Genomic DNA, 14,062 nt, shown 5'->3' with positions numbered 1-14,062 from the left:
TCTGATGACTACCCTCCAGATACCATACCCTGAGGAACTTGATCTACTCAGTTTGAACTCTCCTATGCTGAAACTGAACCGTCCTGATTTTTTAGTAAGTGAGGGTAAATTAAAATAGTCCATCATATGGAAGTGGCCCTGAACCTTGCTTAATGTTGCATCTATCTATTTTGTCCATCTTCTTGCCATCCTGCCCATCACCATCAGATGCCTGCCCTGCCCCCTCACTCACTGCCCCTGTGTTCACTTTACATCTTTGGCTCTGGAAACCATAATCAAATCAATATTACTATTGCTTTGGGGCATATTAATTGACTCCCCTGTGGCCTCATAAATGATCTCCCTGATGCATCACACCAAAACACCTTCACCATCCCCTTATGTGTTGTCTCTGTTTATTAGGAGGTAAGCTCCTTGCCATGAGGAGGTCTCAACTAAGCCATTGTAGCTTTCAGCTTTTTGGTAGAAAAACTTCCTCCCTGTGACACCTTACACCAATGAAATTATAGATCCAATTCCAATCTTCTATACATACTAAGCACTTAGATGCCTTTTACTCACTTTCTGTTAAAGATTAGTTATCAAAAACATATGAGAAGCTATTTTACAATTAATTCCTTCCCCCTTAGTCTTTGAGGTGAAATCCTGCTATAAAATGGTTCTATATTGGGTGAAACCTGGATATGATCAATCTATATGCACTTGTAATTTTGTCTCCCAAGATAAATAACTGTGTAAGTATTTAAATAATGACTTTATGTGTGAATGCATATTAAGGATATATGTGTATGTATACTTACACATATATGTATATTCTTAATATATGTATGTATGCATACATTTGTGTATATAGAAGTATGTATATATACATATATATCAAAACAATTTCAAATTATATAAGGAAGTCAGAAAAATGTGCATCTAGTGCAAAAAGTAGTAAAAAAGAGCATTGGATTGAGAAACCTGAGACTGACCTGGGTTTCATTTCCTGTTCTTTCACTTATAAGCCTACCACTTTTTGTCTCTGACTCTTCATTTGCCCATTTCTAAAACAAAGACATCCATCTAGATCATAGAATCATAGATTTGAGACTGGAAGGGATCTTAGAGGTCATTTGTTCCAATCACCTAGATTTACATTTGAAGGCATTGAGACCCAGACAATTGAAATGGCTCAAGGTTTGAATGATAGAGCCAGGATTCAGTCTAAGACTCTGTGACTCCAAATTCAGCACTCTTTCCTCTTCTCTATGCTTTCTAAAGTCTCTTTAATTATAAAAACTCTATGTTAGCATGATATTATTATTTTGGATGATGGCTTTTTTTTAAATCACCTATGACAAATTTATGAGAGAAAAAAACTGGTATTTTGACAATTTGCTTTGATTTAATTTAAGTTATAGGATAGAACATATTACATTTGGAGCATGACTGATGGACAAATTTAAGCCATCTGATTCTAGTTTTCACCTTCTTCCCTTTTATCAGCTAATCTGTGCAACTGCTTATCCCCATGCTTCATATCCCATGTTGCTTTAGTAGAGTTGTACACTACCCTGGCATAATTACTAGAACAAATTAATGCTTCTTAGTTCTGGCCATTAATAACTCCCAACAGTACACACATCTTCTGTAGATGTGGAATCTTGCCTAATTTCCTATAAGACAGCTAATTAAGTGTTGAAAATCTTTCCTTCTGGTCCCTGGCCAAACACATGTGTATATAATATGAGTAAGAAGATTAAAACTTGGAAACTGTTTAGGACATTTTCTCAAGAGTCATGGAACAGGAAGACCTTAAACATCCTAGCCTCCCCTGAAATGTCTTAATAGATCAAAAAGGAGTTATATGTAACCTCAGATCACTGCCTTTCTTGTTAGTAAACAATAGAAGCTTGCTTTCTCTTTTATTTCTTATCCTGCCCACAAATTTTCCATGTGATCAGCAATGGTGATATAATGACGAACTGTATCTTTTTCATGAGCAATTATAGGAGTTGACTGTGAGGTAGTGAAAAGGATGTTGGCTTTGAGTCAGGGAATCTGAGTTCCAGTCTCCACCTCTGCCACTTGCTAACCGTCTCACTTTGGGCAAGCTACTGTAATAATTTAAATAGGTTTGACTAATATAAGAATGTTTTAAAGTTGTGGTCACTGTTTATAAAAATTAACTCAAGTCATGAGATTGTTAGTAGCTTTAGTAACTTTACTACAGCAAAATATTCATAGTAAGAGAGGGAAATGTGGAAATAAGGAATTTTCAAGCCTATCACTCTAAGTCTGCTCTGAAGAAATCTAGCTCACTCCCCCGATAAAGTTCCAACCTCCTGCCAGAAGAGCAGGAGAGTCTCAGCCCCCAGGTTCCAATCTCCAGGTAGAATTCTGCGAAAGTCTCTTCAACCCAAGTGAGTCACTGAGGCTGAATTCCTCACCACCAACACCGAATCCAAAGCAGAATTGAATACCTAAATTAAAATGTGCAGCCAGAAGACTGAGCCATCAAAAGACTGAGCCTCGAACAAGAATGAGCCCATAAACCTCCAGGGTCCCAGAGGCTTGTGCTTATAGGCAGTTTTCTCCACCCATCAGCTCTCCTTGTCACATCACAAGAATCATTCACAGTCTCCCAATTTACCTAGCACTGTCCAGGAGGGTGCAGTGCTTGTGGTCTTTTAGGGTATGAACTGCCTTTTCTAGTAAAAGATTCTTACTAAGTGTTAATGACTAAGTGTGAAAGATGGAGGACTCTACATTCTTGATTGATTAACTTAAAATAGACAAAGAGAGTTTAAGTTCTCTTTCACCATATTTGGCTCTGATTTTCTTTCATTTAAAATGAATATAAATAGCATGTGCACTATCTGTCCCCCAGAACTGGTGTGAGCTTTCAATGAACTAATGTCCTTATTGTACTTTTCAAAACCTAAGGTGCTATTTACTGATAGGAATTATTGTTAGTGATTTTGTCAGAAAAGATTACAGTATTGTAATTCTTTGGTCTTGGGTCTACATTCCAGCATATAGATGCTTTACTTGAATATTTCTATAAGGAGATTTTGAACCAATCTCACAATTAGGCTACCATTTGGCAATGTATCCTACTGCCATATTGGCATAGACCCTGGCTGCTCTAATTTCCTGTCTCTAGTGCAGGTAATACATTTCAAAAGGTTGAAAAGGATTAAAGCTTGTGTCTGTTTTCCTTTCAATTGGCAAAATAAAGATAGTGTTGGTTTCCCGGTGATTCTAGTGAGATAAAGTGATGGCCAAATACTCATCCCAGCTCTGACTGGGATTCTTCTCTGGATGGAGTGTTCTGTCTTTCAAAGGTGACAACAAGAGAGGCAGCCATGGTAGATAGAGTAAGGATGCTGGACTTGGAGTCAGGAAAAGCTTGAGTTTGAATCCTTGCCCAGACATTTCCTAGCAGTGTGACCATTCATAAAACGTTTCTTCACTTCAAAAATGGTGATACTTATAGTGTTTACCTTACAGGCTTTATATAAGAAGCAAATAAGATAATTTATAGTTAGTGATTTGCTTAACTTTAAAACCCATGTACATGTCAGCAGTTAAGAATATTAACAAGTTACCAAATAATATTATCAATATTATTCAAAAAGCATTTATAGACAACAGGTCATTGTGTCAACATTCTAATTAATCCATGCTGGAGTAACTGAATCTTCAGAATTTGGTTGGAGTGGATGGCTTTTATTTATTTATTTTTAAATGTATAAACCTTTACCTTCTGTTTTAGTCTTTGTTCTAAGGCAGAATAATAGCAAGGGTAGGCAAATGGAATTAAGTGACTTGCCCAGAGTCACACAACTAGGAAGTATATGAAATCAAATTTGAACCCAGGTCCTCTACATTCCAGGCCTATCCCTGACTTTGAAACAAGTTTTTCATCAAGTCATGAGTATTTTAAACAAGAAAAAAAAAACAACAGATGCTCAGATCAAGAGCCAGAGGGAATATTGGATATCATTTAGACCACTTGTCATTTTCTAGGAGATACAAAAATTCAATGAGAGAAATATGCTTTCCCAAGTTCACACAGGTATGTACATAGCAAGGTCAGAATTCATTTTTTTTAAACCCTTACCTCCCATCTTAGAATCAATACTGTGTATTGGTTCTAAGGCAGGAGAGTGGTAAGGGCTAGGCAATGGGGGTTAAGTCACTTGCCCAGTCTCACACAGCTATAAAGTACCTGAGGCTAAATTTGAACCCAGGACTTCCTATCTGTAGACCTGGCTCTAAATCCATTGAGCCACACAGCTGCCCCCTAGAATTCATAATTAAATCATCTGATGTTAAATCCAAGACTTTCACCTCTTCTTAACTGGATTTGTAAATTTTGTAGGACATGAATGTCAATCTCAGTGGCTCAGCTTTACTTTTCAATGGTGCCATCTCTCACAGAGCCTAGAAACAACAGTGAAGAAGTCTACTGGGAATGTAGCCAGACCACTATTTATGCAATAACTGCAGAGGAGAGAATTTTCCCAGAGAAACCTGCTGTCTGGTTATCAGTTGGCATAACAAGACTCCAAAAATAATCTTGCTGGCCAGAGACAACTTTTTTTTATTTGCCAAAAAAATAAATAAGGCCACAGATATTATAAATGCATGCTGAGAGAAGTAGAATGGGATTATTATTATTTGTGGTGAAAAGGAATCTAGTTCAGGAAAATAGGAAGGTAGTGAATCTGAATATCAAAGAAGATGAAAAATGGGCGAAGGCTTAGCTTTCAAGGAAGAAGAGTGTTCAGTGATACAGAAAAATTGCCCCAGAGACATCCTAGCCATTATGGTTTTTTTTTTCTCTTTCTATAATTCAATTCAGTCTCAAGGTCAAATTCTCAAGACAGGAATCCAGAAAGCATCTGGTTAGCCTAAGGCACATATGACTTACACGTGTGAGAAGTCAAAGGAACTATGGGAACTTGCTTTTGTAGAAATATCAACAGCATCTAAATATAAAGTGAAGGAAAGATAGTAGTGCTGTGGTTTATGGGGCTAGAATAAAATGTGAGAAAAGTAAAAGAAAAACTAAGCAAGCTCCCCAGGATGTGGGATCAGAGCAAGGATTTCAGGCCACTTTGGAAACTATATTCATTACCTTCCAGGGTCATATCCTATGAACTTGCAGAAGCTGTGGGAAAGAAAGACTCTTTTCTTACTGATTATTAGAAAATCTAGGAACCCTGTTGATTAGACTTTGGTAATATGAAAAAATCTATTTAGAAAATGTTATTTTAAAAATTAGAGATGCAGGAATCATTTCTCAATTTTTAAAAATTCCTAGTGAAAATATTATGTAGATAACTGGGCAAGTTTTGTGGTCTCCTCTAAGAGGATGCCATATAAACGTGTTACTGTTATTTATTGGTGTTCAATGACGATATAAATCTGTCAAATGAAGTAACCTTTGATTATATATATTATGATATTATATAACTATAATGCAAAATGGGATATTATAGGAAAATTAGAGGTATCAGACCACATTGTTTCAAGCCCAGCCTTTGATATACACTGACTGTGTGACCCAAGGAATTTCACAAAGTTTCTCAGTGCCTTTATACTATTTTAGGTCATCATTTTAGGCTATTTCTGGGACTTTAAAATTGCAAAGCAGTTGCCAGTCTGAATAGATAAAGGGAATTTCCTTACTGGCAGTTCCCTAAACTAATAAAATCACAAGTCTAACAAAAGAGGCCCCACAAAGAAGCTGCTTTTTCTTTTTGCAAGGTGACTTTTTGGTCAGCAAATACCAAACAGCTAATGATGTCTTCAGAGGGACGGTTTTACCTAGTGATTTAGTTGGTCATTGGTACAATAGCATTGGATGTAACTGTGTGTCACCTGTGTGACCTCACACAAATTATTTCATCTCTCTGGATCTCAGCTTCCTTATCTGTAAAACAGAGAAGTTATATTTAGAAGATCTCTAAGATCCCTTTTATCTAAGTTTGTATCTAGCAATGCCAGACAAGTCTGTAGTTATTGGGAATTAGCAAGTCTATCCTAAAGAGATTACATTCTGCATTCCTATGTAGTTGAAGAGAAGGGCAGTATGGGGAACCTTCACAGAATTCAGTTTTTTTAAAAGCTGATGCTGTTCCACTGTTTTTCATAGGATGCTCAAAGTTTTACATATTTTTCTTCCATCTAACCACAGTTTTTATTCATGTATTACTTGGGGAAAAACACAACTGATTGCCTTTTACAGGAAAGGCTTTGGTAAAAAGTACCTTCATATACTTATGGATAGGTGTGGGAGAGATCCTGTTGCTTCAGGCTAAACTTTGAGACTGCAAATGCTTCCTTTATAGGGTGCTCTCTTTCTTCCCCAACCCCTCCCCCAGAGTATTATCAACAAATGAAAAGAGTTACTGGATGAATTCAAAGGAAATCGAATTTAGTGAATTTATGGCCCTGTTTCCTAAGAGAATCCAACCACAACAGCTGCTATTAATTAGAAGCAGCCATTCATTTCCTGGACATACATGGAGGCTGCTGTTCTCATACTGTGATTAATCTGAACATATGTACCTTAAATTCAGAAGACTTAAACAGAGCCCTAACCAAGGCAGGACAGCATGGGCGGTGTTCCCTGGCACTAAGTCTAAAGGGTGCTGACAACACTTGCTACCCTTCAGCAGTGTGTCAATGGCAAAACGTAGCAACTAGTTAGCAACAGTAATTAATTACAATTGGGTGATCTCTTCCTCATCCCAGCCTGCTATTTTCCCATTCAGGAAAGGGCATGGTTCATGCTGCTTGCCCCAGGTAAAGTTTATGATACTTGCCTTAGGCACAAACATGCCCACTTTTGCAAGTCTGATCCTGACCCCACCATAATTAGCCATGTGACCTTGAGCAAATCACTTTCATGGCATCATATATTTAGTGATGGAAAGGCCCTTAGGGGCCATATTATCCATCCCCTTCCTAATATAGATGACAAACACTCATTCCCAAAGAGATTAAATGATTTGCCCAAACTCATACAGGCAGGAAGTAGCAGAACCAAGATTCAAACTCTGCTTCTCTGATTCCAAATCCAGTGCTCTTTCTCCACTGCCTTCTTTGCTTCTCTGAGCCTCAGTTTCCTCATTTGTTAAATTGAGATTCTGGATGGGACTCAAATAAGGTTATTTTTAAAGTACTTTTCAACCCTAACATTCTACTAATCTATGAGTAGCCATCATTATGGCAGGGATTAAAACCTGCTAATGGATATTTTTGTCTGCCCCTAGCCTGATTCTTTTCTCTTCTGGAAGAGCAGTATATTTTTTGGTTGCAGTTATTCTATTTCTCCTTTTTAAGATAGTGTACGGACTTGTACACCAGACATCTTACTTCCTTGTTTAGATCTACCATGTGAGTGGCTGGGATGGCCACAGTTTGAAACTTACTGTGTTGGGGGGTACAGGTTGTTGCAGAGTAGCTTGTGGGAGAAAGGAAGTTGCCTAGCCCTAAGGAGCTTTTAAAATCTATTCAGGGGTATTATCCTATGTCCCCATATGACCCCAGACTGGCAAATATGGACATTAAGTTCAAACATTTGGGAGAAGTCTTTACATCAGAGCCCCATCTTTTTAGGATATATCAAGTGAAGCAGCTTAAAGACAGGGAGACCCACCCTAGGCTATAGACCTTGAATAATCAACATTATATCCAAAAAGAAGTATTTGTCAGAGAAGGTAGGTTCCCATTAAAATCATCATAAAAGGGGGAAAGGGGGAGGAGACACCATGTTTCTGCTTGTTTAGTGACTAGTAAATGACCCCAAAATAAGGGGTTTTTTTTATTGCCAAATATCAAGGGCTGCATTGTATGCATTTAATCTCAGCCTTGCCTGTTGTTCACTGCCGTATTAAATGAACTTTATAGTTAAGCATGCCTGCCATCCAGTTCTCATCTATGACTAAAAAGCTGTAGCTTCCACATTAGCCACATTCCAGTAGAACCATCTGGGCAGATGGGCTTAAACAGATTGAAGTAACCAATAGGCTTCCAACCCATTGGTGAGTTAGCAGAGTAGAGTGTCTGCTCCAAACATGCAAAGATGAGGAATGGGCAGATGAGAGCAATTGTTCCAGTGGCCATGAAGGTGGCTGAAGTAGGTTCTGTGAAGTGCTTAAGGCCTGTTCAGACATTAAAGAAGCCAAGGCCATCCACTGTATCCCAGACCATCACCAAGCTATCCTGATTTTTGTCTCAGCACTGGATTTCGATGACTTTGGAAGAAAATGAAACTAGAGACTGCAACTCTACCTCCCTTAAATCCAATTCACTAACAGTTTAAAACATCACTCATTGTCACTGGTCCTCTTCAAAAATGAAGGATGAGTGGGCAGCTTGGTGGCTCAGTGGATTGAGAGTCAGGTCCAGAGATGGGAGGTCCTGGGTTAAAATCTGAACTCAGACACTTCCTAGCTATGTGACCCTGGGCAAGTCACTTAACTCCCATTGCTGCCACTCTGCTGCTTTAGAACCAATACCCAGTACTGATTCTAAGACAGAAGGTAACAGTTTATTTTTAAAAAAAAATAATGAAGGATAAACAATAACAACCAACACCAAGCACCAAGTCAAATTTTCCTGAGGATGCTCTCTATTGCAGAGAAAGTCATCTAGGATCCATGTCGTTCAAGACTCTCACAGATGTATTTTTCTCCCTTGGTGATGTCCTGTCTGGTTGTCTCTTTCTCTTTACCCACTTCTTTGCCAGTGCGGTGTGATATAGTAGTACGATTGCTCTGACTCAAAACAACACCTGAGAAGCCCTACTTCTAGGATATTTTATTTGCTGCCTTTAGGCAGACACAATCCATGTGTGAAAAATCTTGATGCTTTAGAAGGATTTCTGCCGACTGTCTTTACACCCATATGCTTAACTCTATCTTCCTTATTAAGCTAACAATAGGATGACTATAGACACCCTCATGAGGTCCTTAAATACTATTGGAGCAGAAGAATGATCTGTATTTAATGCCTTCAGAAAAGTATTTTGGTATCAATGTGAAGTATGGAAAAAGGAGAATAACAACAGGGGGGAAAGTCAGCAAACCATTATAACAGACAACAAAGAGATAACAACAGCCTGAATTAGAATAGTGGCAATGTGAATATAAAGAAGGGAGAAATAAGAAAGAAATTATAAAGGTTTAATTTCTAGACTTTGACAACTAACAAGGTGAGGTAGATGAGACAAAGGGAATTCTGAGGTTTCAAGTATGGGTCATTAGAATGTTTTTCCCATTAACAAATAATAAAGTGAGGAGGAAAGGGAGGCTTGGGAGAGGAACTGAGGAGCTCTGTTTTGGCCACGTTGAATATGAGGTGTCATTTAGGTGATTCGGGTGACAGGTGTCTAGCAAGAATTTAAAGGTATGGAATTGTGACTAAAGAGCACAGTTGGGGCTAGTGGTAGGGATTTGGACAACATATACATAAAAGTAAGAAGAGATGAAACAAGTGTATATGAAGTACCCAATTGTAGAGAGACAAGATCATTGCCATCTTAATGCTACTGTTGCTGTGTGGGAGGTTGGCAAGAGAAACTTGTTTCTATTATAGAGAAAAAAGGTCAATTCATATGAAGGCCTCAAATAAGAGCATCGTACATGGGCTCACTGTCATATAATTCACCTTCCTCTTAAGAGACATGATGGGAAGATGAAGGTTTTAATTGTTGAATAAACTATAGTTTCTACTCTGAAGATCTAAAGAACTTCCAGAATTTTCTTTGTTAAAATCAGTCGCTATTAGCATTGAATTTTTCATTTCTAGTTTTGTTTTCCCTCCTTCAAACAACTCTTTGGAGCACAAATTTGGGAATCCTCCCCCCACATTTTTTTTAAAAAGCTACTGTCAGTAACGAACTACTATATAAAAATAATCTCAGTGGATTATTCATATCTGAGGTAGGTTAAATTTGGAAATCTCACTTATGTGTCACTACTCATATAATGCAGTGATAGAGATTTATTTGTAACACATATTCAGAATTGGGAACAGAAATACATTTCACTTAAGAGAGAATTGGAGGGGAAAAGAGATAAGGAAGAAGGAGAAATTAGAGGGAAGGTTGATCAAGGGAAGGATTCATCCTACACAAAACAAACTCTTTAAGGAGGTATAAAAATATTTATAGATCTTTTTGAGGTGACAAAATGAGAATCTGAGAGTATACCTATAAGTGAGGGAGTGGCTAAACAAATTATGATATTTAAATGTGATAAAATACTATTTGCTATAAGAAAGAATAAAGGGAATGGTTTTAGAGAAACTAGGAAAGACACGTATGAACTGGTAGTGAAGTGACTGGAACCTAGAGAACAATTTCCAATGATAACAATATTGTAAAGACCAACAACTGTGAAGGAGTTAGGGAAACTGATCATTATAGTGACCAACCATAATTCCAGAGGACTAATGATGAATCATTCTGCTGGTCTTCTGATAGAGAAGTGAAGAGAGTGCGGAAAGAAAATTATTTTTTTTATTTAGGCTATGCAGAGGATTGTTTTGCTTAATTATATATGTATGTAACATAGATTTTGTGTTATACTCTTATGTAGGGTTGAAGGCAAAGTTGGGATGGGAAAACAAGAAAGTGGATTTTTGCTCATTAAAAAATGGAAAATACAATTTGACAAATGAAACATGTATATGGAAAATATTACACCCATATTATAAAAAGTGGGAGAGAAGATGTACTTTAATTTGTAAGAATAAGTGAAATTCCAATCTATGCATTAAATAACATGATTAGTTTAAAAGAGACACATAACGGATTATTTTATCTCTTTCCTTACTTCTAAAATGCTCATGTATGAACAACAAATTCAGAGTAATCATCAGGAGTAATGCTAGGAGCAAGATATTCATGATTGTCCTCACAGCTAAATTGTTTTAGCAGCTGTTTTGTGGGGAAATTCAAGCAGTTTCCACACAGTTTGGAAGTTACACTGTTTTGTTTTGTTTTGTTTAAATCAACTTTCCCTATTCTGAGTATTTGGGGAATAAGTTTATAGTTTTGAGAAACTTTAAAAAGTAAATGCTACATTGGGATAATGGATTGCATCTTGTCTTCTGTGTTGAGCATAATTGTTTTAATTGCCATTTTTTATTAGATTGGAAGCAAAATTCCACTGGATATAGTAAGTAAATTAATTAAGCAAGCTTGCATGTTGTGGAGGGGGGTGCTGAATCTGTTAGGACATGCTATCTTGGTTTGGATTTGAGCCAAATAATGTTTCTCAAAGCATGCCTTAAAACTCTACGATAATGCATGTATTGATTTTTTAAAAATTTAATCTTCTGCTGCTTCCTAGATGTAAAAAATTTTTAAATTCACGCTTCTATTAAAATTTTAAAACATTTTCTGCACTAGATATAACTGCCTAAATTGTGTATACAAATCACACACCTCTGATGTGTGAGCTATATATACATATTCAGCATGCTACTCTCTGCATCTGGTAATAAGGAGTGAAAATGAGTGCTCTCTGATATGAAATATTAACAGAATCCAGATACTCTGTTTTTGAATGGATAATGATCCAGGGATGTTTTTCTCATGTAAGAAGTCTAGAACCCAGAGGCATTTAGGTGGCTCAGTGGAGAGCACCAGGCCTGGAGATGAAGGTCTTGGGTTCAAATCTGGTCTCAGATACTTCCTAGCTGTGTGACCCTGGGCAAGTCACTTAACCCCAATTGCCTATCTTAGCACCCTCTGGCTTAGAATAAATTTAGTATCAGTCCTATGCCAAAAGGTTATGGCTTTAAAAAAATCTAGAACCTAGCCTTGGCAACTGTGTCTTTGTGCTGAGGGTGAGGGAAAAATAATAAACAATGACTAGCTAGCCTTGATTTAGCACTTTATGGTCTACATAATGCTTTACAAATCTTACTTCATTTTATCCTCACAACAATCCTGGGAAATAGGGGCTATCATTAGTCAATGAGGCAAAAATGTTTTTTCCCCGGAGTCAGACAACTAGATCTGAGCCCAAATTTGAACTTGTCTTCTTGACTCTAAGTCTCAAACTTTGCCAAGCTTAGAGCTTTGCTCCTGTTTTGGAAATAGGACTCAGTGTTCTTCACAGTTGAATTTCTTCTGCAAATTGATATATCTGAACTCACACTTTTTTTTTTTAATGAAAAGGGATCTTGTCTAAATGATCGTCTTCAGGCCTGTCCAGGTATGAGTGTCTTGTGGCCACTGATGCCTTATATGGCGCCTTTTCAGAATATCAGGCTCATAATTATAATGTTTAAAAATAAGAACAAACGTGTGCTGTGAATATGGTAACTGGGAACCACAAGGACTGCATTCCAAAGTATAATTAGCTCTTGAATTGATCTTTTGAGTAACATAATTATTCTTCCTTCCCAGAGCACCCTTGTTCAGAGGGGATAGGGACTACTATGTGAAGAAATGCAGTCTGTGGGTCCTCAGAAAAGCTTCTTTTAGACAAGTTTCAGTCCCTCTATCTCAAATCTACCATTAGAGTTTATTAGCAAGTCGTGGAATTGGCTAATTTTGCATTCAAAGCCTCTCTATCCTTTTCCCACATTCAGTGGAGGTGCTGACCGAGCAACTAACCAAAAGCCAACAGCAGATGGCAAAAGAACTAGCTGTTGATAGTCCCCATGCTGGATAAACATGCCTCGGAAGAGAAACTGGCCTGTTTCAGTAGAGCTCAGGCTCAGATGCTTCTGCTTCAACAATAGTTGTGTCTTATGTATATTCAAAGCAGTACTGCAGAGAGTCTGCTAGGTTATCCATTAGCAAGCACCATCTACCCCCCCCCTCCCCTTGCCTGGAATTTTCTCACTCTTCACCTCTACCTCTTGTTTTCCTTGGCTCCTTTCAAGACTCACCTCCAATGCTGCCTTCTGCAAGCAGCCCCTTGTCCCTTTTAAAGTTACTTTTCTTCTTCTCCATGTGTATCATGTATATATCTATTTGTTCACGTGTTTTCTTGTTCTTGGGGCAGCTAGATAGCCCAGTGGATAGAGCTCTGCATCAGGAAGACCTAAGTTCAAATTTAGCATCAGACACTTCCTAGTTCTGTGACCCAAAGCAAGTCACTTAAGCCTGTTGGCCTCAGTTTCTATATCTGTAAAATGAACTAAAGAAGGAACCATTCCAGTATCTCTGCCAAGAAAACCCCACATGGAGGCACAAAGAGTTGGAGATGACTTACAGTGACTGAACAGTAATTTTCTTGTTCTTAAGATTGACTTCCTTAGAGACAATAGGTGGAGTAGATGGAGAGGCAGACCTGGAATTGGGAGGACTTCAGTTTAAATCTAGCCACAGACACTTTAAACCTGTATGACTCAAGGAAGTCACTTAATCCCAATTGCCATAGATTGCCTTAATTTGCCAAATAATTGACAAAATTTGCCTTAATGCCAGAAACTATTACCAGTCTTCTGCCTTAGAATTGATATATAGTATTGATTCTAAGACAGAGGGTAAGAATTTTTTTAATTGAATTAATTTTTTTAAAAAGATTAACTTCTTTGAAGTCAGGGACTCTGTATGCATCTCTTTGCATAGTGCTTAGAACATAGTAAGCACTTAATAAATTTTATTGATTGATTTATTAAAAAGAAGAAGTTAATATGATAAACTTAGAAGAACACTTTTACTAGCAGGAGACCTGAGTTCTAACCCCAGCTCAGCCATTAATTCATCATGGAATTGTGAAGCCAATTAATCTCTCTAGGCCTTAGTTTCCTCAGCTGGAAAATGAAGGCACGAAGATCTCTCATTTCCCTTTCTTCCAACTTTAAAGTTCTATGAATTTCAGTAGGAAGCACCTTTTTTTTTTTAGTTTGGAAATTTTTATTTAATTAATTTATAATCTTTTTAAAAGAAAACTGATTAAGTTAATTTACGTTTGACTAAGATGACAGAGAACAGTTTCTTAGTCTTTGTGTGTGATATATCCTGAACTGTTCGATTTGTCTCCTTGTCCTCTCCTTCAGGCAGAATACAAATTATGAAGCTCCAGGGTGCTATTGT

At 37.5% G+C, this 14,062-nt stretch overlaps 1 protein-coding gene across 18 annotated transcripts in view; it reads left to right on the top strand.

Moving 5' to 3' along the window:
* ANKRD44 (ankyrin repeat domain 44) overlaps window positions 1-14,062 on the top strand; it is a 384,212-nt gene that overhangs the window by 311,063 nt on the left and 59,087 nt on the right. For 6 of the 18 annotated variants that reach the window (XM_056794157.1, XM_056794148.1, XM_056794146.1 and 3 more), the window contains exon 17: window positions 11,157-11,183. The exons of the other annotated variants lie outside the window; for them this stretch is intronic. In XM_056794157.1, the coding sequence (XP_056650135.1) occupies window positions 11,157-11,183 (27 nt within the window). The remainder of the gene's footprint in view (window positions 1-11,156; window positions 11,184-14,062) is intronic. 18 annotated transcript variants of the gene reach the window in all.

The sequence above is a fragment of the Monodelphis domestica genome, chromosome 4 (assembly GCF_027887165.1).
Source record: "Monodelphis domestica isolate mMonDom1 chromosome 4, mMonDom1.pri, whole genome shotgun sequence".
NCBI classification, from domain to species: domain Eukaryota; kingdom Metazoa; phylum Chordata; class Mammalia; order Didelphimorphia; family Didelphidae; genus Monodelphis; species Monodelphis domestica.
The sequence above is the reverse complement of the archived record's forward strand: the minus strand, read 5'-3'. Positions and strand labels throughout refer to the sequence as shown.